The sequence below is a fragment of the Dermacentor variabilis genome, unplaced genomic scaffold (assembly GCF_050947875.1).
Source record: "Dermacentor variabilis isolate Ectoservices unplaced genomic scaffold, ASM5094787v1 scaffold_13, whole genome shotgun sequence".
In the NCBI taxonomy this organism is placed as follows: Eukaryota; Metazoa; Arthropoda; class Arachnida; order Ixodida; family Ixodidae; genus Dermacentor; species Dermacentor variabilis.
In genome coordinates, this window is record NW_027460291.1 from 17,657,811 (window position 1) to 17,682,689 (window position 24,879).

The 24,879-nt window shown below is 45.2% G+C and overlaps 1 protein-coding gene and 1 long non-coding RNA gene across 4 annotated transcripts in view; one reads left to right on the forward strand and one right to left on the reverse strand.

The window, feature by feature from the left end:
* The window catches only part of NC2beta (negative cofactor 2beta), a 68,072-nt gene extending 56,767 nt beyond the window's left edge, over positions 1-11,305 (reverse strand). For both annotated transcript variants that reach the window (XM_075677544.1, XM_075677545.1), the window contains exons 1-2: positions 11,151-11,305; positions 10,606-10,698 (exon numbers count right to left, since the gene is read on the reverse strand). In XM_075677544.1, the coding sequence (XP_075533659.1) occupies positions 10,606-10,642 (37 nt within the window). In that variant the 5' untranslated portion in view covers positions 10,643-10,698; positions 11,151-11,305. The remainder of the gene's footprint in view (positions 1-10,605; positions 10,699-11,150) is intronic.
* Positions 11,306-12,243: 938 nt separating this feature from the next.
* Positions 12,244-24,063, forward strand: LOC142566706 (uncharacterized). Of its 2 annotated transcripts, XR_012825110.1 has the most exons (6): positions 12,244-15,604; positions 16,837-17,033; positions 20,666-20,797; positions 21,410-21,472; positions 22,883-23,078; positions 23,633-24,063. It is a non-coding gene; the product is annotated as an uncharacterized LOC142566706 (long non-coding RNA). The 2 variants fall into 2 exon arrangements; XR_012825109.1 differs by lacking the exons at positions 12,244-15,604; positions 16,837-17,033 and having other exon boundaries at positions 19,285-20,797.
* The last annotated feature ends 816 nt before the right edge of the window (positions 24,064-24,879 follow it).

Below are 24,879 nucleotides of genomic sequence, written 5' to 3' on the forward strand. Positions count from 1 at the left end.
CCGCATCAGTCAAGTTTCTGACACCATGACGAGAGACAGATGGGAAGAAATCAAACAGTCACTGCACTTCAATGACAACCAGGAGGCACCGGACCTCAATGAACCTGAACGCGACAGGTTGTACAAAGTGCAGCCCCTACTGGACCACGTGGTCTCCAAATGCCGTGAAATACCAAAATCTCAGAAACTATGCGTTGATGAGCAGCTGGTGCCTTTTAAAGGCCGCAGCTCATTGAAGCAGTACTTGCCAAACAAGCCGAAGAAATGGCGTTATAAACTATTCCTTCTCTGCGATGAGTGCGGCATAATGTACAACTTTGAAGTGTACACAGGCAAAATTTTTCCGCAGCCGGGTTTTCCAGACATCGGTGCCAGCGGCAACATCGTTCTCAGAATGGCGATGTCGTGCCTCGCGGTCTAGACTACATCCTGTATTTTGACAACTGGTTTTGCAGTGTGGACTTACAGGTGGTCCTCAAAAAGGCTGGTATCAGTTCCGTAGGCACAGTACGCGAAGCTCGCCTGAAAGGATGCAAACTTCCATCCGACAAAGAGCTAAAAAAGAAAGGGCGTGGCTCTTACATGGAGATGAAGACGACATTTGAAGGGGTGAGTCTGAGGGCTGTGAAGTGGTTTGACAATCGTCCCATCACGCTGCTGTCCACATTTGCATCGGCATCACCAGAGAATACTGTGAAGCGCTTTGACAAGAAGACCCGAACGTCGGTAAGCATAACTCGTCCGTCTATTGTAGGTGTCTACAATGAGTGCATGGGTGGTGTGGATCTAATGGACATGTTTGTACAAACGTACAAATCCTGGTGCCGATCGGGTACCGACAGTTTGATGCGCTGCAGCCACTCCGCTTATCTGCCGTCTTGCAGAGCAACACTACGTCGCAGCTTGACATATTGTCAATTGCTACGTTTGCAGCCCACAACATAACAAGGGCAAACCATGGTGCTCGTGAAAAAACAGACCGACACTCACCACAGAGCTCTCATCAACACGGAGCATGTTGTAACACAAGCAGACAACACTTTCTGTGTGCCGGACGCCTTGAGCCTAGTGATAAACTGCCCTCATGCATTTTCTTGCTGTTACTCTCTCTTTTTATAGAAACCAATCAACATTACAGCTATTACAAACATTTGTTCACCATAAAGTTGGAAAAAGTATCAGTGAAGCACCCTGGGCAGCCAATCGGATAGCTCGCCCTACTGGCGTCATATACCGTATTGACTCGCATAATGATCGCACTCGCGTAATGATCGCGCCCCAGAATTGTGTCGTCAAAATTACATTTTTTTGTTTCCCGTGTAATGATTGCACCCCAAATTTGCCGCAGCGACATGTCGTGTGCCAAGTCTAGCTATTGCTACGCGGACGACTCTTCAAGACAAACCAAGCGGTAAGCACTCACCAAACATTCTTATAAGCAGATGCCGATTTCATTCCTTTCATCACTTTCCGTGATGAAACGTTACCTTTCCGTTCAAACATTATCTAGTGAGGCGAGTCTAGCAGTGCTATTGGAGGAATTAGAGGGCAGTAAATGGGATATAATAGGGCTCAGTGAAGTTAGGAGGCCGAAAGAAGCTTATACAGTGCTAAAAAGCGGGCACGTCCTGTGCTACCGGGGCTTAGCGGAGAGAAGAGAACTAGGAGTCGGATTCCTGGTTAATAAGAACATAGCTGGTAACATACAGGAATTCTATAGCATTAACGAGAGGGTGGCAGGTCTTGTTGTGAAACTTAATAAGAGGTACAAAATGAAGATTGTACAGGTCTACGCCCCTACATCCAGTCATGATGACCAGGAAGTCGAAAGCTTCTATGAAGACGTGGAATCGGCGATGGCTAGAGTGAAAACAAAATACATTATACTGATGGGCGGCTTCAATGCCAAGGTAGGCAAGAAGCAGACTGGGGACAAGTCAATGAGGGAAAATGCCATATGTTACAGGAATAGTAGGGGAGGGTTATTAGTAGAGCATGCAGAACGGAATAATTTGCGCATAATGAATACCTTCTTCCGCAAGCGGGATAAACGAAAGTGGACGTGGAGGAGCCCGAACGGCGAGACTAGAAATGAAACAGACCTTATACTCTGCGCTAACCCTGGCATCATACAAGATGTGGACGTGCTCAGCAAGGTGCGCTGCAGTGACCATAGGATGGTAAGAGCTCGAATTAGCCTAGACCTGAGGAGGGAACGGAAGAAACTGGTACACAAGAAGCCGATCAATGAGTTAGCGGTAAGAGGGAAAATAGAGGAATTCCAGATCAAGCTACAGAACAGGTATTCGGCTTTACCTCACGAAGAGGACCTTAGTGTTGAAGCAATGAACAACAATCTTGTGGGCATCATTAAGGAGTGTGCAATAGAAGTCGGTGGTAACCCCGTTAGGATACCAGTAAGCTATCGCAGGAGACGAAAGAGCTGATCAAGAAACGTCAATGTATGAAAGCCTCTAACCCTGCGGCTAGAATAGAACTGGCAGAGCTTTCGAAGTTAATTAACAAGCATAAGACAGCTGACATAAGGAAGTATAATATGGAAAGAATTGAACATGCTCTCAGGAACGGAGGAAGCCTAAAAGCAGCGAAGAAGAAACTAGGAATTGGCAAGAATCAGAGGTATGCGTTAAGAGACAAAGCCGGCAATATCATTAGTAATATGGACGAGATAGTTCCAGTGGCTGAGGAGTTCTATAGAGATCTGTACAGTACCAGTGGCCCCCACGACAATAATGGAAGAGAGGATAGTCTAGAGGAATTCGAAATCCCGCAGGTAACGCCGGAAGAGGTAAAGAAAGCCTTGGGAGCGATGCAAAGGGGGAAGGCAGCTGGGGAGGATCAGGTAACAGCAGATTTGTTGAAGGATGGTGGGCAGATTGTTCTAGAGAAACTGGGCACCCTGTATACGCAATGCCTCATGACTTCGAGCGTACCGGAATCTTGGAAAAACGCTACCATAATCTTAATTTATAAGAAAGGAGACGCCAAAGACTTGAAAAATTATAGACCGATCAGCTTACTGTCAGTTGCCTACAAACTATTTACTAAGGTAATCGCAAATAGAATCGGGAACACCTTAGACTTCTGTCAAGCAAAGGACCAGGCAGGATTCCGTAAAGGCTACTCGACAATACAGTCGCCGACTGATTTTCCGGACTCCAAAAATTCGGACATGCTCGATTATTCAGTCTGCTTCGCGGCACTGCCATTCTCCCCATAAGAACTGCCGAAAGTTCGGACACCTTGCAACCTCTCATCCGATTTTTCAAACACTCCTTGAGCCAACTCGATCAAGAGCCCCATGCACCGACTCTGACCGGTCCATGGTTCGACTTGCTGAACGCCATTTTTGTTTTGAATAGCGCCACCTTGCTGCCCACGAAGTGGCGCTGCTGCAAATCCCTGCTCATCATAATTGTTTCTGCCTGGTTCGATATAGTGGCTCTACAGCAGTTCCAGTTTCAGCTTAGTAAGCATTTCCGGTATCAGAGAGAGTAAAATTGGTCAAGAAGAAACAGGCCAACCTTGATGCAGTAAGGGTAAAAGCAGACAAATTCAGGCTGGTACTTACAAACAAATATGCAGCCTTAGTTGGAATAGAGAGATGAAGATAGAGCTAATAAATGAAACCGTAACTTGGCTGGCTTCAGAAGCAGCAACTGAAGTGAGAGACAAGGCACCAAGGCAACCAGCAGGCAAGCTCTCCCAAGTAACAAAGGAGCTAATAAAGAAATGACAAAGAATGAAAGTGTCCAACTCAAGAGATAAGACAGAATTCGCGGAACTGTGAAAACTGATCAGCAAGGAGAAAATAAGGGATATTTGAAATTATAACGCGAGAAGGACTGAGGAAGCCGTAAAAAATAGATGCAGCATGAAATCAGTGAAAAGGAAACCTGGCATACGACAAACCAAGATGCATGCACTGAAAGATAAGCAGGGTAATATCAGCAATTACCATTAGTCGAACACAATTACCAAGGTATAGCAAGCACTCATGAGCATCTATCATTGTTTGAGAAATTGTTAAGGCAGCCTATACTTCAGATCAGAAGATTAGACATATTTAGTTTAATGTTAGCGTAACAGTGGGGTTAAGGAAAATAGCGTTAAGGTTTCACAAATTAACTTTGCAGAAAGTGAGTTTTACTATAGCGTGACACCGTAGTCTATGCTATTTCATTACACTTTGAAATTCGTGTACGTAGTGCACCTAAGTGATTCCATCTGTGTGTGTGTGTGTCTGGAAAGTGTGAGAGGCAGTACAATAGAAACCAGATGCGTGTTGCATTTGTACTTTCCACGTTCACCAATCTGTGGCAAGGTCATGTACAAGCTGTCTACGAGAGCCTCCTATTGGCGGCGAGGAGTTACGCAGTCGCCATCTATCGGAAGCACCTCGCTGGCGTAGTATGAGGGATCACACGGCGTGCTCCTCATAGGTTTTGCTGTCAGAGCTCACTGAAAACACCATGTGCGAGCTCTCCCGGACATTTTTGTAAGTACCTTCGAAACTAAGAGTTTTTTACTGTCTAAATAATAATCTTGGGCAAACTGAAAGCACAGAATCGTTTACAAACGCTATCTCTTTACCGAATGTGTACAGTGAATGCCACTGCGCACGGTCACCGCGATGGAGTGTCCCGAACCGGTTTCTTGCGTGAAAGGTAGGTAAACGCCGAGAGCAAACTATGTGAAATATGTTCTTATAGTATTTGTATTAATAAATGGAGCGTAATAGAATGAAGCCTCAATGCAGCGATCGCACAGATTCGCAGCGACCAACTGCGCGTCTGCATATGCTTGTCCGCACACTGTTTCGCTTTCGCCACGTGCGCGTTTTCGCACCGTGCCATGAGCTTTAGGCCGCAGAATATGAGCATTTGACAGTATACAAGCAACCATTGTTGCATGGGCGCTATCAGAGCTGTTCAAAAATAATTTCATTACAGAGACTTCCGACGCCTACGGGGACTGTGTTGTGTCGTAGCGACGATTCAATCTTTTTTTTTTCTTCTAAATTCTTGGACGTTTCAATATTATTTCTCGAGTTGCGTCGCACTGTATGTTTATCGGTGTTCTCAGCGTGCGATTTCCCGCTGCTCCTTTTTTGTAATCCAGTGCATTAATGCATAACATAAACATGACCATATGCCATGCTTTTTTTAATGTGCTTCTTACCGCTCCCTATCCACTCCAGTGAACTTGCCAGTATCTATAGCATCGACAAGTTCATAGACCAAACCGTGATGACATTAGTCGGGCAGCAGACTCGGGCGAGCGTCTCAGTGCGCATTTTCCGAACATCGCAGACCCGGAGTCGTAGCAGAAATCTTCCTCGCGTCTGTGCTTGCTTCATACCCGCGTTGTAGCCAATGACTGCTTGCCGGTTTTATGTTTCGCGAGCCAAGCTTCGCGCAGCTTCTTGTCTTGCGGCTACGTGTGAATAAGGCTTGACACTAGGCTCCGTTGCATACGTCTGGCACTGCGGCACCAAGCCACTACCTATTGCAGTGTTTTCAAGCATTGTAAAGGAGACACTCTAAATGGGAAAATCTCGCCACTAAATGAGGACAGCAGCGTACGAGGGAATTTAAACTCATTTTCAGTTCGCTTCGGCGCCCCAGAAGCAGCTGACGCGGCCGCTATGTCCACGTGATCCCTAATAGCATGTCACACTGATGGTGGCGCCAGCTTTTCCAGTGGTGGAGCTCGAGGCCAATATGGCCTCCGAGATATTGCGATCTCAGAGGCCATATGCAGTTGTCACGCCTATCTCCTAAGTTCACCAATGAGTGGGGCTGACATCTTGAAGGTTTCTCTCGTTAGGCCTTGACACGTTCGAAACGAGAAGTGATCTCGAAAGCTCCACAAGGTTATCCCTAATACTATGTCATCGAAGTGGCCCGAGACTAAGCGAAAGCCATTTACACAGTCGCCAACTAAGTGAATTCCACAAAACCAATGCCAAATTGAGTTCGAAGTGGGCTGCTGGGACCGGCGCCATGTTTTAAGTAAACCACTCAAAGACGGTAATGTGAAATCTGAGAAACAGCATGCGCAAGCTAAATGCTATGCATAGTTCAGCATTCTGCCCATGCGCATTTCAATCCCACTGTCCTGCTAAGCCCGCTATTATGCTAAACATGCTAAACTAAAAGTGTCTATTGACAAGCCAAGAGAAGCTTCTGTGTCTTCACTGCTGTCATAAAAATTGTCTTGATGAGTCGACAAAAGCGAAGAAATGCTAGGAGCATTGGTGATCAGTTTCGACGATACCTACAGTGAAAGTTTTATTTTTCTAGACTCTCCAATCTGCCAAAAATTGTAACATCTAACAAATAGTTAAAGTTCAGTCATCATTTAAGATAGTGCATGATGTCGCTCGTAGAAGAATTCCAATGGAAATGTTTCAAAACACGCAGCAAAACTGTCGATCAATTTGTTGGACTTCAATAGGTGCGGCAACTAAAGTGTTAATGACAGGGATTCAGAATTTTGCACGTAGTTGTTGCAAACAAAAATTTGCTTTGCAATTGTGAAAAATAGAGAAGGCAACGTAGCATTTGCATATGCTACCACTGCAGCCAAGTTTGACAGCCCATACCTTCATCTTGACGAGATCTTCTAAAAGGGCACGTACAAGGAAGTGTAGTAGGAGCCCTTACATTTTAAAAAATTTAATTATTGGCGTCTTATCCAGGGCAGCAGCAGATTTTGGCCACCCGGGTGCATACCCAAAGTGAAGCATCACAATCCATCAGAATGCTGAGAATTAAACCCACTCAGCAGCAGAACACTGGTCAGTAAATAGCCAGCTTCACCCTATTAATGATAATATGCAGATTCTATGGGAAAATGTATACGTTTGCACTGCACCAATCTATAACACTGCTTGCATGAAAGACGAGAGTGAATGACTTTTTATTCCTTGACGAAAGTGGATGATCGCTGCTTCCCATACCCATTCGCAATTTTTAGTAATCCATTCCTGTTTTTTCCGTGTCAAATGCTGACATTCTGCTTCATGTTTGACTTCTCACATTCCAAACCATGTTGTGCCACATGGTGAATACACACGATGCTGCTTCTTCGCTTGAATATGTTATGGTCCCATGGCTACCGTAGAAATGCCCTCTGCTTACACAGCGCACCTTTACTGTGACGTTTACTGTGCCAAAACCACAATCCGATTACGAGGCATGCCGTAGTAGGGGACTCCGAAAATTTAGACCTCCTGGGATTCTTTAACATTCACCTAAATCTAAGTACACGGGCGTTTTCGCATTTCGCCCCCATCGAAATGCGACCGCTGTGGCCCGGATTTGATCCCGCGACCTCGTGCTTCGCAGCCAGACACCGTAGCCACTAAGCATCCACAGCGGATACCAACGCAGATGTGCTTCCTCTCCAAGCTAACGCAAGCATGCCAAGATGTACGTTTCTATGTCACTCTCTCTGCACTGCGACATAAGAGTGCAATCAGACGAGACTCCCTTCCCTCGGCGAGACACTAATGCCATGGACTTAGTATAATCAACTCTAGGTAACAAGCTCTCCATAACAGCTAGGCATTGGCAACATCATGTGCACCGCCATGATAAAACTATGTTGGCACACAACATGACTGCATAGTGAGGTCGAACAACAAAGGCTCACCCTATTGAAATAAGCTGTTTGTCATCACAAACATCACTTGCAGCGCATACATAGAAAAGGACCAAAAGAACGACAAAAAGAATGATGTCGTCTTTTTGGTCCCTGTCTATGTACGTGCTTGTAAATGATGTTTGCAATGGAATACCAACTAGCCCGTACCCAAAACCCTGCTTCTGTTTGCCATGTCTAGTACGTGTGAAGTTGAGTTATTAGAATATAAGTCAAGAGCAAGCACAGACGAGATACCATTCAGACAAGCCACGTGATCGGACATGATCCAGTACCTCTCTGGATGTGATGGCACCATCTAGTTAAGGCACCTGCACAAGCACCCTCTCACACAGTATATTTTACACCTGCCCATCAAATCTTGCACACCTGTTTCATTAACGGCAAAGATGTGGGAACAAAATGGGCAAATTTATTCATTTTATGAACCACTTTATGAAAGTGTCGCTTAACATACATTACAAAAATACCAGATGTTTCATTAAGTATTTCTAATATGTCGATTGTATTTTCCCACTGTTCTTACCTTCATTGCTAATCGTATATTCTATATCTTTATAGATGTTATAACAGTAGGTCCCCCCCCGACAGTTCTTACTTTGGGACCTTCTAAAAAAAATAATAAAAATAAAGTGCATTGGATCTGCATTGTGTATAAGAATATTTACGCCTTGCTCTCGGTTACAATGACAACTTGAGAATATATAGAGAACCATGTCATGGCCCCTTAAAAGATGTGGCTGAAGACTTCGCTAAGTGTTACCTCAAATGTCTAAGAACAGCGACACATGGAATTTATGCATGCCATCACATGACCCAATATGATGCTTGATAAAAAAAAGGAGGGTCTCAGTATATGTACTTTTCCTTTCTGCAGTGTTGATCTACAATCACAACACCAAAAAGCAGGAATCTCAAGTTATCTGTCAACATCAAGAGAGTCGACGTGGAGTTGAGCTCTTGTTTTACTGTGTACGACTTGGCACACATATATACATGCGTGGTCATTGTAAATATCAAGGGACATCACTTAAGGTTACCTCCCATTTACTGTAAGTTTTACTGCATTACTGCATTTACTGCAAAAGCAAAAGAAAGCAACAAAATCCCAACAAAGAAAGGCGTCAGGCAGGGAGATACGATCTCTCCAATGCTATGCACAGCGTGTTTACAGGAGGTATTCAGAGACCTTGATTGGGAAGAATTGGGGATAAGAGTTAATGCAGAATACCTTAGTAACTTGCGATTCGCTGATGATATTGCCTTGCTTAGTAACTCAGGGGACCAATTGCAATGCATGCTCACTGACTTGGAGAGGCAAAGCAGAAGAGTGGGTCTAAAAATGAATCTGCAGAAAACTAAAGTAATGTTTAACAGTCTCGGAAGAGAACAGCAGTTTACGATAGGTAGTGAGGCACTGGAAGTGGTAAGGGAATACATCTACTTAGGACAGGTAGTGACTGCGGATCCGGATCATGAGACTGAAATAATCAGAACAATAAGAATGGGCTGGGGTGCGTTTGGCAGGCATTCTCAGATGATGAACAGCAGGTTGCCACTATCCCTCAAGAGAAAAGTTTATAACCCCCCCCCCCCCCCCTAGCTGTGTCTTACCAGTACTCACGTACGGGCAGAAACCTGGAGGCTTATGAAAAGGGTTCTAATTAAATTGAGGACGATGCAACGAGCTATGGAAAGAAGAATGATAGGTGTAATGTTAAGGGATAAGAAAAGAGCAGATTGGGTGAGGGAACAAACGTGAGTTAATGATATCAGTGAAATCAAGAAAAATAAATGGGCATGCGCAGGACACATAATGAGGAGGGAAGATAACCGATGGTCATTAAGAGTTACGGAATGGATTCCAAGGGAAGGGAAGCGTAGCAGAGGGCGGCAGAAAGTAAGGTGAGCAGATGAGATTATGAAGTTTTCAGGGACAACATGGCCACAGTTAGTACATGACTGGGGTAGTTGGAGAAGTATGGGCGAGGCCTTTGCCCTGCAGTGGGCATAACTAGGTTGAGGCTGCTGATGCTGAAAACCAAGCAAAGGCATGGCCATGGCAACTACACCTATGTCAGAATACTGCGAGGTGTTAACAAAGCATGTTTAATGGCGTCTGTGCTACTTTCATGTGCTACACATGAACAGGAGTCATGGTCAATTTTCTATCTATAATACTCTGACGCCCTTATCTAAATTATAACAGCAGGAACACATAGTTTGCCTTAAAATTTTATTTACTGCTCCTTAATAAATGAGTTTAACAGCTGGCTAGCTTTCCATCACCCGGAATGCTCATTCTGCATCCCTTGCCCTTGTTGTGCCAGTAGAGAATCGTAACAGATGTAGTATACACTTGATAAAAAAAAAAGAGAACTCATGAAGAGACACTTGCACACTTCCCACATGTAGAGGGGAAACCCAAAATGTCTATACAACCAAGTGTTGTCCTATCCCAGCCTTAGACGCTGTGAGAAAACTCTTCTTGGCTGTACAGAGACACGGCATTACTGCCAGCGCGCACACAAACACAAAGCCGTTCATGGGTGCACAAGACACAAACACCTCATAGCAAACTTTATGCAATCCATTAACGAACCAACCCCTTCGCATCACTTCACGGTACGAAGTCACCCGATGCACTGTTCAGATCTGCTGATCAAACCAAACAAGAGCCAGGAAGGCATGCTCTATGCTATACGCATATCAACCAGTCAACGTTTCGACTACAATAATTTACGAACAAACGCATTCTGAAGACACTACGTGCAAAGCACTGCGAATGGAAGCAGCGCTAGGAAAAGTAAACATGTCTGTACACGATTACGTCACAGGGTCGATGTAGGCACCACACGTGGCCTCCCCGGAGATGCGACGACCCATTCGAAGCAAAAACAAAGCATGACCGCGTACCTTTCTTCAGAGCCACCTCAGTGTGCCTCGAATTCATTTTGGCGTCAGTCGGCGGGGTCTTCAGCGCTCCTACAGCAGGCTGGTATCAACTCTCTGCGTAATGTAAGCCACAAATTAAAAAGCGCAACCGAACCTGCATTTCACGCAAGTACGCACAAAAAGCCACTCCTGTGCGACTACACGCTCACCGGCGACTTGTGGGCGGACATAACCTCCCAACGCGAGCACGTTCCGATCCGGTAACCTATTTAAAACAGGATTCGCGGTGCTCACGGCGATATGCCATTCACATTTTGATGGCATCGTGACTAGGATAGGCCATCTAGGCTACAGAACACACACTGCTCGTGCAAACTTAGCGACAATTATAAACCTAGAAATTCAGAACACGCAACCAAGACGCTGCAATAAGGAGTTCTAGTGGCGACGTAAAGCTACCGGAAATGCAGGCGTAAGCCTAACGTGCACCAGCATTCGGCGTCATTTGTTTTGTTCACCACATTGCACGCGCTTAAAATGCAAGGAAGTGCAATCAGGAAGCTTACCGTTGTACTTCCAAACTACGTGGTACCCAGTTAGCAGCTTCATAGGTGACCGACAATAAAACCCAACGGAGGGCCCCAATCCCCAGTCCGCCGCGCTGCTCGCAGTGTCCGCCATTTATTCTCTGACAGTCGTGCGCCACATTGCCATTAAGTGGCGCCATCTAGAATGCGTGATGAGAACCAGCGCTGTTGCAAGCTTACGGAAGACGGCGCTACGTGCAGAGAAAGTAGCGGCAACTGTTGACACCACGACCTAGTGTATAGGTCGTGGTTGACACGCGCGTGGTAGAAGCAACGCTCCTGCCACGCACGGAAGGACCTGAATAAAGTATGGCGTGTTCCGGTTTATAGTTTTGCGCGCGCTGCTAGAGCTGCTTCAGCTTTTCAGCTTGGCTAAAACACAATTTTACGGTTTCTTACTGCATTGTGTGCTAGAATGTTGTTCTAGTTAGTTGCGCTGGAAGAACCGGATGGTGTTCGAGTATGCGATCTCGAGCGACACTTGGGCGCAACGCTGGTGCAGCTCGTTTCCTTATGCCTTGCAGCGCGTTTATGATTGGTAGTGTGGTCTTGTGCAGCTCCTGTTACGTTTTTCAGTGTTGTTGCTCTTGTTTGTTGAATTTGCTGTTGTGAATGGGGCATATGTGGGCTCTCAGTTTGGCAGCACTTTTTTCTCTTGTGGTAAAAACCTTTAAACCCGTTCTAAGCGCTTGTTGCTGCACTTGCATCGATCGCGAAAAAAAAGTTGTTTCATCCTTCGTAGGATTGCTGTTGCAGATATTGCCTGAGTAAGTGAGCAGTGCAATTTTTATATGGCACTCGATGTCGCATATACCTCTACTGTGTCTTGTATTCACGGAGTAACACATTTAGGAGGTGAAACTCCCGTCAGCGCGAGCGAGCGCGGGCGACCAGATAACGTCACAATTGTTGTATGCGCCGACGGGACCGTATACAGTGGCGGCGCCATGCGGCGCGTCGTAGCAGCCGCAGCGAAAAAAAAAAAAATGCAGCGGCCGGGCAGGCGGCTTCGGCGCCCTCTCAACGGCGGTAATTTCATTCCAGGCCGCCAGGCGCCGCCAGCACGATAACGGCTCCGCGGGCATGTGACTTTTTCTAGTCGCCGCAAACAGCGGAGTTTCCACTCCTAAATGTTTCTTGCTCCGTGCTTGTATTGCATGTTCATACTATTTCCTTGTTTATCTCGAATTTTGGCGGCTAGCTTATAGCGACTTGCTTGAGCACCTGCTCGCCACAGTTCAAAAGGCACATGTTGAGCAACCCCAATGTGAACTATGAAGACGAATATTGCAGAATGTGGCCCAGCCGTTTATAGTTCTACTGTTTTTGTAAAGCTTGGCTGTCTTGAAGACCAAGAAATTTTCTTAAATTTCTTCCTGCTAGTTTGCTAAGATGCTATTTAGTATTGCTTCTTTTGATGGCGCTATGCGAGGAACCATGTTTGCGCAAATGTTCCTCGCAACTTGTTTGCAAACACGGTGTAGGTTCATTGCAGGAACCTGCATTAGGTTATATATGTGAGATGTACGCTAGTATGACCGGTGTGGTTCTGCAGGTCCGTGCATGCCACTCTCAAGCAAATACCAAGTTTCTATTTATGAATCCTCCTTGACTTCGCAGGGCTTGTTTGTGTTTCGGTGCGCAGTGACGACCACCAGCATGGATGCAACAAGAACAAGAAGTGTGTTTTATTTATGGATGATTACAGGTATATATAGCTTTGGTTGACTGTCCGATAACAGACACGTGCTTCGTTGATCAGTCTAATCGGAAGGGGCCATTCCAGGAGCGCATGTGCGACCTGACAGTACATCTTTCCCCGGGATAATGTTATAAGTTGAGAGTAAGATACGAGACTTGTTTGAAATCCTGACCGTAATGTAGACGATTGGGTTGCTGTTTTTGCCGGGTGGATCGCCTTGGCACCGCTTGCGTGGGCAGCATTGTTGGCTGTGAAGCAGCTGTCATTCCTTGAAATGGCGTAGTTGCGGTTGACTGTGATGGCGGCACCCTCCCAGGCATCGTTGCCTGGGAAACCTCCTCGCTCTCAGATTCATCTTTTCCCAAGTCCGTCTGGAAAAGCTCACGTGTAGCTAGAAGGTGTTGCCGGTTGCGTCGGAGTATCTGGTTGTCCTCCACGTGTCTCCCCGTACTCTTACTACTATATCTTTCTCGAGTTCGGGTAGGGGTTTCCTGCTTGACAATTGCTGAGGTTGGCACCTAAGTGCTTGCTTCCTGAGGCACGGCCAGAAGTCTGGCAGCCGCGTATGTAACCTTCTGCCCTGAAGCAATTCTCCTGGGGTGCGGCCGTCTTCAAGAGGGGCCGAACGATAGGAGAGTAGACCCAGCCAGAAGTCCTCCCTCGTTTCACTTGTTTTCTTCGTGATCCTTTTGACGATTTGGACACCCTTCTCGGCGAGACCGTTAGACTGCGGGAACCTTGGACTTGATGTCACGTGTTTGAAGTCATATCTAGATGCGAACAGGGTAAATTCATGAGATGAGAACTGCGGACCGTTATCGGTGCAGACTTCCATAGGAATTCTGTATTGTGCAAAAACTGCACTAAGTTTACTTATGACAGTTCCTGTTGTTGAGTCAGCTAGTTTCTCGACTTCTGGAAAATTTGAGAATGCATCAAACACACGTAAGTAGGAGTATCCGCCGTACATTAAGAGATCAACCCCAACACGGTACCAGGCATGTTCTGGGATCTGTCTAAGTGCTATCGGTTCGCTGGGCTGCTTATATGCATATTTTTGACAAACGGCACATGACTTGACCAAATTTTCGATGTCCCCACTCAGTCCTGGCCAGAACACCAAGCGCCGGGCTGTTGCTTTGCACTTATTTATGCTTAAGTGTCCTTCGTGAATACGAGTGAGCATTGCAGCTCTCATGAGCTTTGGGGTAACAACCTCTGATCCCTTCATCACAATATCTTGAACTTCTGATAACTAGGGGGAAACAGGCTTCATTGCGCCACTAATTTCTTCGCCGTTCCTAAGGTAGCGCAACACAATTTGCAAGTCTAGGTCAGCGGCTGTTGCTTCTGCTAGTCTGTCTAACATTTTCTTGCTCACCAATTCTGAAGCCACGCCCAATGCACGTACGTCGACGTCGTCTGTGAAGTTATCCGCACTGCGGGGAGAGATGGGCGACGATCTGGATAGCATATCTGCCAGGAGCAGTAGTTTCCCTGGGACAAAGTGAAGGACATAATCGTATCTTAATAAGCGCAAGAAAAAAAGCTGTAATCTTGGAGGCATGTCTGCAATGGCTTTAGCCGCGATAGCTAGCAGTGGTCTGTGGTCGGTTTCAACGATAAATTTGCGACCGTAGATGAAGTGAAAAAATTTTTCGCACCCAAAGGCTATAGTCATTGTCTCTTTTTCTATTTGGGCGTATCTTTGTTCCGTCTCGGTCATTGTCCGGGAAGCGTAGGCTACTGGCCGCCAACGGTCACCATACCGCTGAAGCAGGGCCGAGCCGATCCCATTCTGCAATGCGTCAGAAGAGATTTTGGTTTCTCGGGTCAGATCAAATATGGCTAGCAGAGGTGCACTGCTTAGAATACGGCAGATAGCTTGCCACTCGTTGCAATGGTTTTGAGACCCCTCAAAGACAGTGTCCTTCTCCATTAGGCTACGCAGTAGCGTTGTTCTTTCTGCCAAGTGAGGTATGTATTTACCGAAGTAGTTTATGACCCCCAGCATTCTGTGGACGCCTGCTTTGTCACTTGGCTGAGGCATTTCGCTTAATGGTGACGTCATTGTAGGGTTCGGACTTAATCCATGTTGGCTGATCGCGTCGCCCAAAAAGTCAATTTTAGTCACCCCGAATCTACACTTTGTTGCATTAAACGTTAGGCCGACCTTCCTTGCTAAATTCAGAACCATACGAAGGCAGCTATCATGCTCTTCCCTCATGCTCCCCCGTATGAGTATGTCGTCGATATACTATATACGTACACCTAAGGCCTGGTCAAATATTTCATTTATAGTTTTTTGAAATACTTCCGATGCGGAAGCGGTTCCGAAGGGAAGTCTCAAGAAGTGATAACGACCAAACGGCGTTCCAATTGTGCATATCCTTGAAGTGGCATCATCAAGAGGGATTTGATGAAAACCCAAGTACGCATTGAGGTGCGTAAAAAATGTTGCTCCGGCCAGATCTTCTCTTTTTGGTAATTGATAGTGCTCTCGCTTTATGCCTGTGTTAATGCGCCTGGGATCAATGCATATGCGAAATTTACCATCCTTTTTCCTTGCCGCGACATAGGGGCTTACCCAATCCGTCGGCTCGCTGACTTTGACGATAATGCCTGCACGTTCCATGCGGTCCAACTCTTCTCGGAGGGGTTGGCACAATGCCAGGGGCACCCGTTGCACCGGCTGGACCACCGGTGTTGCTTCCTCCCGCAGGACCATGAGGTACGGGTGTGCCAGGCAGCCGATGCCCTGAAACAACTCTGGGAATTCCTTCGCGATTTGGTCAGTACTGTTCATGTGAACAGAACCCGCAGTACGCGACACCAGTCCTAAAGTTTAGTTTGCCGACAGTCCAAGGATGGCCTGGTTGCTCCTTCTGATGATAAAAAAGTCAAAGTACTTGCTCCGGTTGTTCACAGTCACTGGTAGCGTAGCCATGCCGATATGCTTGATAACGTTGCCACTGTATGAGCGCAGACCAGAGGGGCTTGTCTTCAAACATTGATTCACCTTGAGCCTTTGAAAAATCGCGTGAGGCAGCAAGTTGGCTTGCGAGCCCCTGTCTACCTTCAGAGACACCAGTTGGGACGCGACTTGGGCGTCGATAACCCTATCAGCTTTGTTGCCCACGCCAACATCAAGAATATGAAAATCGTCATGCTCGTCCCTCACAGCGCTTATTTGAGGACCTTTCCTACAACAAGCCGAAAAGTGATTAGCGCCACGGCACGAGAAAAATTTTTTTCCAAAAGCTGGGCACCTTCCACATTCGTGGATGTGGTTGCACTTTGAACATTTGAATTGCCTCCTTGTTTTGATCTGCACTACTTCTATTTAAGGTTGAGCGTAACTTTGCTCGGAGCCTGAGGCAAGTGCCTCGGGCACCAGACATTTGCACTGCGCACGCTGAACATTTGAACTGCGCATTTCGATTGGTGCCACCTGTTTTTCCGCTTGAACCCATGTGTTGTTTTGCTCGGCACATACTTCCTCCGCCTTGCAGATTTCTTCGGCTTTGCGTAATGTAAGGTCATTAACCTTCAGCATTTTCTTTCGCAATTCCGGGTTAACGGTGCCGAAAACAATCTGGTCTCTGACCATAGAATCACCTAGGTCCCCAAACTTGCAACTTTGGGCTAGCTTCCTCACGTCTCGAGCGAAATGCCCAAAGGGCTCCCCCTCAGCTTGAGTTCTTACACGGAAGACATACCGTTCATGCACCTCGTTTTGCTGTTGTCAACAATATTCTTCAAACTTTCCCATCACTGCTGCATAATCCTCTCTGCTTTCGTAGTCCGAAAACGAGAAATTATTGAAGACCTCTAGGGCGTCCTCTACAGCAGTGGTGAGCAGGAGCGCAGTGTTGGCTGGCTCGGACCTCGGTGCTTTCGCCGTTTCCGTTGCTTGCAAGAACAGCTCGAATCTCTGCTTGAACAGGCACCAATTCCTTGCAGTGTTCCCTGACAGCACCAGCGGTTGCGGCGGCTTCACTAAATCCATCTTGACGGTTCACTGAGACGTCCGTCTGTCGATGCGTTACTGCTTGCGCAAATCAACCCCACTCCTGACACCATGTTCCGGTGCGCAGTGACGACAACCAGCATGGATGCAACAAGAACAAGAAGCGTGTTTTATTCATGGATGATTACAGGTATATATAGTTTTGGTTGACTGTCCGATAACAGACAAGTGCTTATTGACAAGTGCTAATCGGAAGGGGCCATTCCAGGAGCGCATGCGCGACCTGACAATACAGTTTGGTTAATCCCTTCATCTGTGCGATAGAATGCTCATGGGTCTTGAGCCTTACCCTGATCCTCTTGTCCAACAAAAAAAAATCTTTTAGGCATTGCATTAAGGAATATATCTGGGTGATAATGTGACAATTTTTGCCTCTATAACCTTTCTTTTCTCCCATCTTATCAGTGAAGGCCTTGTTCGCACAGAGTGCCTTGCAGTGACAGAAATTCTCATCACAATAAGAAAATCTCTGAAGGAGATTTTTGAAACTCACCAGGACTTCCTCTTGGGCAAGTTGGTGAAGTCTGCTGCACATTGTTTTTGTGCGCAAAAAGATATTTACAGAGGAAGGACATATAAATGTGCGAACTACCAACTGATTTAATGATTCAAAGGATGGAACATAGGGTACAAATTTTGCACACACGCAAGAGGCGAATGTTGTGACAGTGCTAGTTTGTCTAGTAACGCTACAAATTGGCATTAAACAAGTGCACCTCTGGAGAATTAAGGTAATTGAAGTGCTACTAACGTGCACAATCTTTCTGATAAAATATGCTTTTGTGAGCTCATGTGCTGTTTTGTTGCTACTCCTGCCCAGGATCGTAATGTGCGAAAGCACGGCTCACATGAGCAGGCCATGCAATGCGCGCTGCACCATCCGGTTTATTTAAATTGTTTGAATGCTCCCTCAAATAGTCATTCAGGCATTGGGCTGTTTCGTCCACATAGAACTTGCCACAGCTGAGAGGTATCTCGTAGACCAACCCACAACAAATTCACAAAACGGTTGGCATGATTTTTCATACACCCTTGCCTCGTGGTACGAGAACACACTTGGGCTAATTGGGAGAACACAATTGGGCTTGAGCTTTCGGGGAATGGATTTGGCCATGCCACGCATGACCTATACGCTAAACCTGCTTTTAAAAGCCTGTCGATCTGATCTGCCTCATGTTGTCATCAGTCATAAATAATTCACTGCAGTTCCTGTAGCACCCAAGCACCCACTTACAGATAGTCAAGGTGATCCCCTTTTGGTTCCAAAACATGGACGCGGGCACCTTACCTGCATAAATTAGGATTTTAAATTTCTTAGGTTGAGGCGAACAAATGTCTTCATTTTTCTTTGTTTTGGCCTGGTACAAAAATAACCGCGTGCCAGTTCATTAAGAGTAACATACAAAAAACAAATGCCTCTCTTCACAATATCATACAAGCTTCTGGCACTGCCCAGGCCGTGCATTGGAGCAAGAACTATCAGTGGTTTGTGCTACAAGTTGAGTCAACACTGGCATGGTGGCACTGGTCTGCTATTGCTTTGCTAACATCGAAACTGCATGCACGCTCTTGCTTAGAAAGCCAATAGCAAAATTATTCGCTTCCACGTACCCCCTTGACAAATTTTGTACACCGCTGCATACATTTCTGGCGTGAAGGAACGGGTCTTTTTTTTTTGCTGGAGTGGCAACATTCGTAGCGATGGAAACACAGAAAAACTGTTTTTTTTTTTTAATTTGCCACACCGTATATGAATTTATGTTTTGAGATAGCAATTTAGGAGAGTCTCCGAGCTCGACTCGGCTTGGTACCGTATTCGAGTAGCTCGCTCTTTCGTGGCACTGCTTCGATGCTCTAGTGAGCCCTCAATTTTTGCTTACTTTAGCGTGCTCAAAGTGATTAGCCGCTTCTCAAGCTAATGCACGGAGGTAATGATGAAGTGGGACCATTATATTCACGTCACTGAAACATCTATGCATTTCACTGGATCTGCTACTGCGGCCACACATTGAAGAAAGCGAAATGGAAAATTGATTTAGGGGCCCATTAAAGTAGATATAAGCCCGGATGTTTGTAATAGGGCTGCCTCACAGTCAACTTCTGCCGCATTATTAATATGCATTGCAGTGCTATCACAAGTCGGTGAGAAGCCTCACATTATTTTAAATGTAAAACTTGTCTCTAGTTGCAAATCAGATTAAAGCGTCCGATTAGGGAGACACTGCTGCTCCATGTAAATAGCACCTCCCAGGCGCATACCTTCACTGGACGCTGAAGCAACTAGAGCCTGGTCTAGCCACCAGCATGAAACAAGAGAGGCGATGAAGCCTTGAAGCATTAGGGAGGGGGGGGGGTAATGAAGGGAGGCACTAGATCACCCGGAACAACAATCTAAAGAAAACATGTATTTTATGTTAATTTTGATTTACTAAACCTTTTTCTCGCCCTAATGTGGCAAAGAGGACATCTTAATCAAGCCTCTACACGGACAGGCAGAAGAATGACATAAATGTCAGGCAATGCCATGAGAAATGTCAACATACGAGCACGGAAAGTGCAGTTGCCAGTGATGTGAGGACTCACGACTTAACAAGTACCACACTGCGAAATGGGGAGCGTATGCGTCAGCTCCCACCTTTTAAAAAGATTCATGCTTTTATTGAATGTGCCAATACCATGCTGTGCCCTGACCAGCTTCAAAGCTGCAAACTGCACTGTTTTGCAGGGTGCCTATTCCCCATCTGACCCCTCGTTGCGCTTCTGCTGTGACCAATGTTGCGGTGCTCACTGATAAGCTGCACTGTCAGGCGCATATACTAGATTGAGAAGTTATCTTATTTCTGCATTTCTTGTCAGAAATTGGGGTATATTTAGCTAAAACTTTCATGTTTACTGCATGAGTATTTACTCTAAGCACCTTTATGACAAATCAAGTTTCAGCTATGCATTTAGCTCAAAACCTTCTATTTAAAAAAAAAAAAACTTATTCTGAACAGTATCCATAACTGCCGTGCAGGTCACTTCCTTAGGCCTCCTCGGACATTCTTATCTTCCAAGCTAAAGTAGCCCGTATCGAGCTGACCCACGAAACACAGAACCTCTTAAAAACTTCTTGAAACGGCTACAAACGGCTATAGACGTCTTGGTCTATGATAAGACTGAAAATAGAATTTCTTCTAAACATAATCTCAGCACTTGGAATATGCTAGTATATATTCTATCTGCGGCAAAACCCACTACTGGTGTCACTAGAGTCTATTTTGGTAAACACATTCAGAATGTCTACCTCAAGAACTTTTCTAGATCTTTTTGTCTAAAAGTGCATAAAATGCCAAACGACGTGTTAAAAGTGCGGTTACCGTCGGCCGTCGGCGTTAGCGAATAAAAAACGCCGCAGACAAATCGAACTCGTTGGAAGCAACATAAGTTAAGCGTGTTATTGTTTTCCATACGGGGCGCGCACACGACGCCTGCAAACCATCAGCAGCAGGAGCGAAACGCCGGGTTGCACAGCGGTGTCACAGAGCCACCGCGCTGCGATCACTTCGGCGGCACAGTCCAAATTTGTCAGACATCTCATTCCGTGCTGGAAACACTGGCTGGCAGGAAGTTTGAAAAAACGGTCGCTGCCGCCCGTAATGTCTCGTACGTGGGTTCGTTATGCCAGTTGTGCGTCATTCTAAGCCGTTCTGTACATTTATACTGGATATTAAATGGAGTCATTTAGCTGTGCTGATGCTTTTTGCGTGGGTTTTGCATTAGTGCTTCGTGACATCGGCTGTATTGCCTGTTTTCGCCGACGGCTTACTACCACAATGGCGGGATCTGCGTTCGCCGCCTTCGTGTCTCGGTGTGTCTTTGTATACGTCGCACGTTCGGATAACACTTTTTCCGGTAAGTGAAATACATTGCAATTCGTTTTTCGTCACCAATGTGAATATTTTTAGGTGTTACGACAGTTCTTGATAGATGGGCTCTCCTGCTCTGCGAGTTTTCGTCTTTTATACGAGGGTTCTGCTTGTGTTCAGCCGTTCAGCACTACCACGCTCCATGACTTCCGCAACACCAGTCAGAACTTTGCCCTGCTTGTTAGTCTGTGGTTAACGTAGCACGAACCAACCGAAGGAGTGCATTCGAAGACGACGCGCTGGCTGTAATGCTGAACCGGACTGAACTCGCCCTATTTTGTGTCCTTTTGTTCTTGCGTGTGCGCGCGTGTGTGTCAGTGACTATGCAGTTTGTAGCGTTCCCACTTTATAGCAAAACAAAATTATAACTGCAATGTTTACTTTCCAATTTAAATCGTCTGCTGATGTACAAATTTCACTTGTGTTTTGTTCTAAATAAGCAGCAAAACCTTTAACCTAGTAGGTGCTTCATCTGGGAGTGAAATCACGACAGCTTGGCATTTATTAATGAATGACTGTGACTGGGTCACCTTATTTGTAATTGCAAATCTGCCTTTCAACTGACTTGATGCTCTCTTTTGTTCCTTTTACTCTATAGACGGCTGGACATCCTTCTTGTAGCTTGGCGCTAGCTGGATGACGGGACCTCATCGTGATCAGTGTAAGCCAATGTACTGTACCCTCTCTGGCCTTCCCAGTGCTTTTTACATGGGTTAAGGCCAGGGAGCGCTTCGTGGTAAAATAGCTAGTTGGTGTCTCAAAACGGGCATTTTTTGCGCTGGTTCTTTATAAGCTGCCACTATTATAACCAATTTCTCGGTGCCAGTGTACATACACAGTTCTACTATTAGTTTCCCCCAAAGCCTTACAAAATTTAACTCTAGGTAGTCAGTGCTACGTAAGAACTCGCAAATTAACTCAGTTGTCATACAAGTATTCCATACATGAGTAAAAATTTGCTACAACAGTGTACATTACACCTTGTTTCCCTAATGCACAAATGTATTCAAGCCAGTATTTGATTAGTTTGGTATTCTAAATGTTTTCTGTGTGATTTAGTTTTTTTACAGGAATTTACTGTACAGCATCAGCAAGCAGTCTAATTTAAGATTTGTGTGCTGTAAAAGGTGTACTTTGCCGCTAAAATTGATAAAACATGGGCCGAGGCTTCCATACAAGGACAAATTTCAATTTTGCTCTACCACCGTCAGCAGTTGGCTGGCACTTGCAAAATGAAGCACATCAGGTAGCTTGTGTCAGACCGTTTTTTAACCTTATTGTGAGGAGATCACGAAGTGATGTGTGGAGGCGCCTGTGTCTGAGATATAGATTGTGCTGCAACAGATGTGCGTGTAGAACAGGCATGATGCTGAGGGTTCCAGCAGTTTGCAGAGGTGCTTTTAAAATTTTCTCATAACTGCAATTTTACCTGTGCTGCTTTTTGTCACCTGTTTCAATAATATAATTGGAGGTGTCAGAATTTAGCAATTTATTTGCCCTGGCCCATTAGCCTGCCACATTTGACTTTTCACTAGGTGGGCAATTATTCAGCATGGACCATTACTTGAATACACCTTTTTGTGTGCAGTGGCTTCTCAATTGCGGGTCCACGTAGATGCTCAGAATTACCTCATGCTATAGATGCACTGATGAATTTGCTACCTATACGAATCACTTTGCACTTCCTCGCGCAAACAGCATGTTAACACTTCCAAGACAGTGGACAATTTTATCATTTGATCACATCATGAGATACTTTCAATTTTGTATGACGCATCATCTGTGTGAGGTGTTGCCTTAAACCAATTAGGGTCACATAAAAATATATCAACAAAAGTGATTGATCCAGCTAGGAGTGTTGCTTTGGAACACTACTTTATCACCAGTCCTCCTTTGCATGCTACCTGCTTACTCTGTACTGCGTCATGTTTAAGTTTGAAAGAAAGGCAGTGCAAAATGCCAAACTTGCTTTTAGTTAACAATATAAAACGCTGTTTAACTTTTTTAATTAAGCTAGTACATCCTTTACCTGCAGAGTGAATTACTATGTTAAACTGATTATATCTTGCAGGAAGCTTCTCAGACTTGATAATGGGAGGAACGAGGTGAAGGACACATTACACAACTGGTATCACAGGCGTAAGTCCAGGCCCGTGTCACCTAGGAAACGTGAAAGAGCACGCATTGTCTCTGTCGTCTGCCAACTCTGTGGCCATGCGCCTAGCAAGAGGTTCTCCGACAGTGGTCCATTGTGTAAATATCTCAAGGTATCTGCCATTGTCAGTCTTTCGCGCGCATACTCAGGGCACACCACGAGCACATGTTCTATAGTCTCTACAGTGCCACACACTGAACAGTCCGGGGAGTCTGTCCGTCCAATGATGTGCGAATATTTGCGCGTGAAGGCGACGCCTAATCGTGACCCTTTTTCTTCCCCTCTTCCCCTTCACTTACGTAGAATAGCAGGCCAGATGCTCCATTATCCGGCTGACCTCTCTACATTTTCCAGTCATTAAAATAGTTCTTCTTTTCTTCTCAGACTTGTTTGACAGATTTATAAGTGGCTTTTTAGCCACAAAATACCATATATTAATTTAAAGGCTGACTTTGACTCTGCTATGCAATTTAATGACTATATGCCAGGAAATACTTAAGCGTACATGCATACATGCCTTAAGATACCCGTAATTTAAGGGAAAGGAGTGCTTATATTTATTTTTAATGTGAGGCAAACTTCTTACTTAGCACATATTGCTAATTGAAGTTCCAATTTCAATATTCCCATTTCCTCCCTCGCATTTTCTCCCCCTCTTCTGTGCAGGTATTGCTTGCCCATGTCTACAAGAACCGTCATGCGTGGCCTGTGACAGCAAGCTTTTCTGGGCAGCAAGTGCTCTCCTACGAAGGCTGGCCTGCTCTGGCAGCGGCGGCAATCATCTTCAAGATTTATTCATGATCACCTTTGCTGCTATTTGTCACTCTTGTTAATTACACTTTCTGCATCTTTTCTCATTTATTAGGTAATAAAGTATGAGTGGTGTGAAGTTGATGTCTTGCTGCATTTTCGCTTGCAATCATCTTTTATGCATGAAAAGCTCATCGTACAGTTTATGAAAAAAATAACAGCATATTGTGATTTATCTTTCAGTTCTGGTAATTTGCAACGTACAAGGAATTCACTAATGGATGATATGCCGAAGAACTGGCCATTATTTCTGCGTCATGCTGTGCAAGCATGTGGCATTACCTTACAAGAGGCATCCACAAAGTAAGTTACAATTTACTTTTAAATGAAGCATGGACATCAGAAAAAATATATTTATATTGCTAGTTAGAGTGGTTCGCAGAGTGTTTTTCCAGATGTGTACTATCCTTTATTTCTTAACTCATTGCAGCACAGCGTTCTGTTTCGTATACTGGTATCAGGCTATTGTGCCTCCTGTACCTGAAAACGATGTACTTTTTGCCTGAACTGCAGCATCACTCACAAAATTTTTCTTTGCTAGAAACTATTTCAATTTGGTGGAGACCCAGCAGGGCGAAGTTTTGTCAATAATGACGTGTTTCATGCAGAGATGTACTTGTTTAGGTCAATGGGCTGACATTGGAATGATATCAGCATACAATACAGAACTTCTTTTATTTGCAAAATAATTCTGACAGGCGGCATGCAATTGATTGGTCTAATTAAAAAGCACTAATTGACCAATGAGGCTGTACTACACTATTTCCATGGTTCACATCTGGAAAAACTACCTGTGCATCACTCTATCCAACAATATAAATTTTTTTCTGATGTCCATGCCTCGTTTAAAATAAATTGTAACTGTGGGCAAACGTCGGGTTACTGTAACAGCTGCCGCAAAAAAATTGAGGGAATGTCTAATAAAAGTCTTCAGTTGTTCTTGTCAAGCCGTCCATTAGCCAACTTATAGCGTAACATTAGCAGGGCTTACTGAAGTACTTCTAGACGTCCATGGCTACAAAATGTCTTGATCAAGACAGCTACTAGGCTTTTGAATTAGCCGTTCAAGACATCAAATAGCTGCTTGCGTGTTTCGTGGGGAG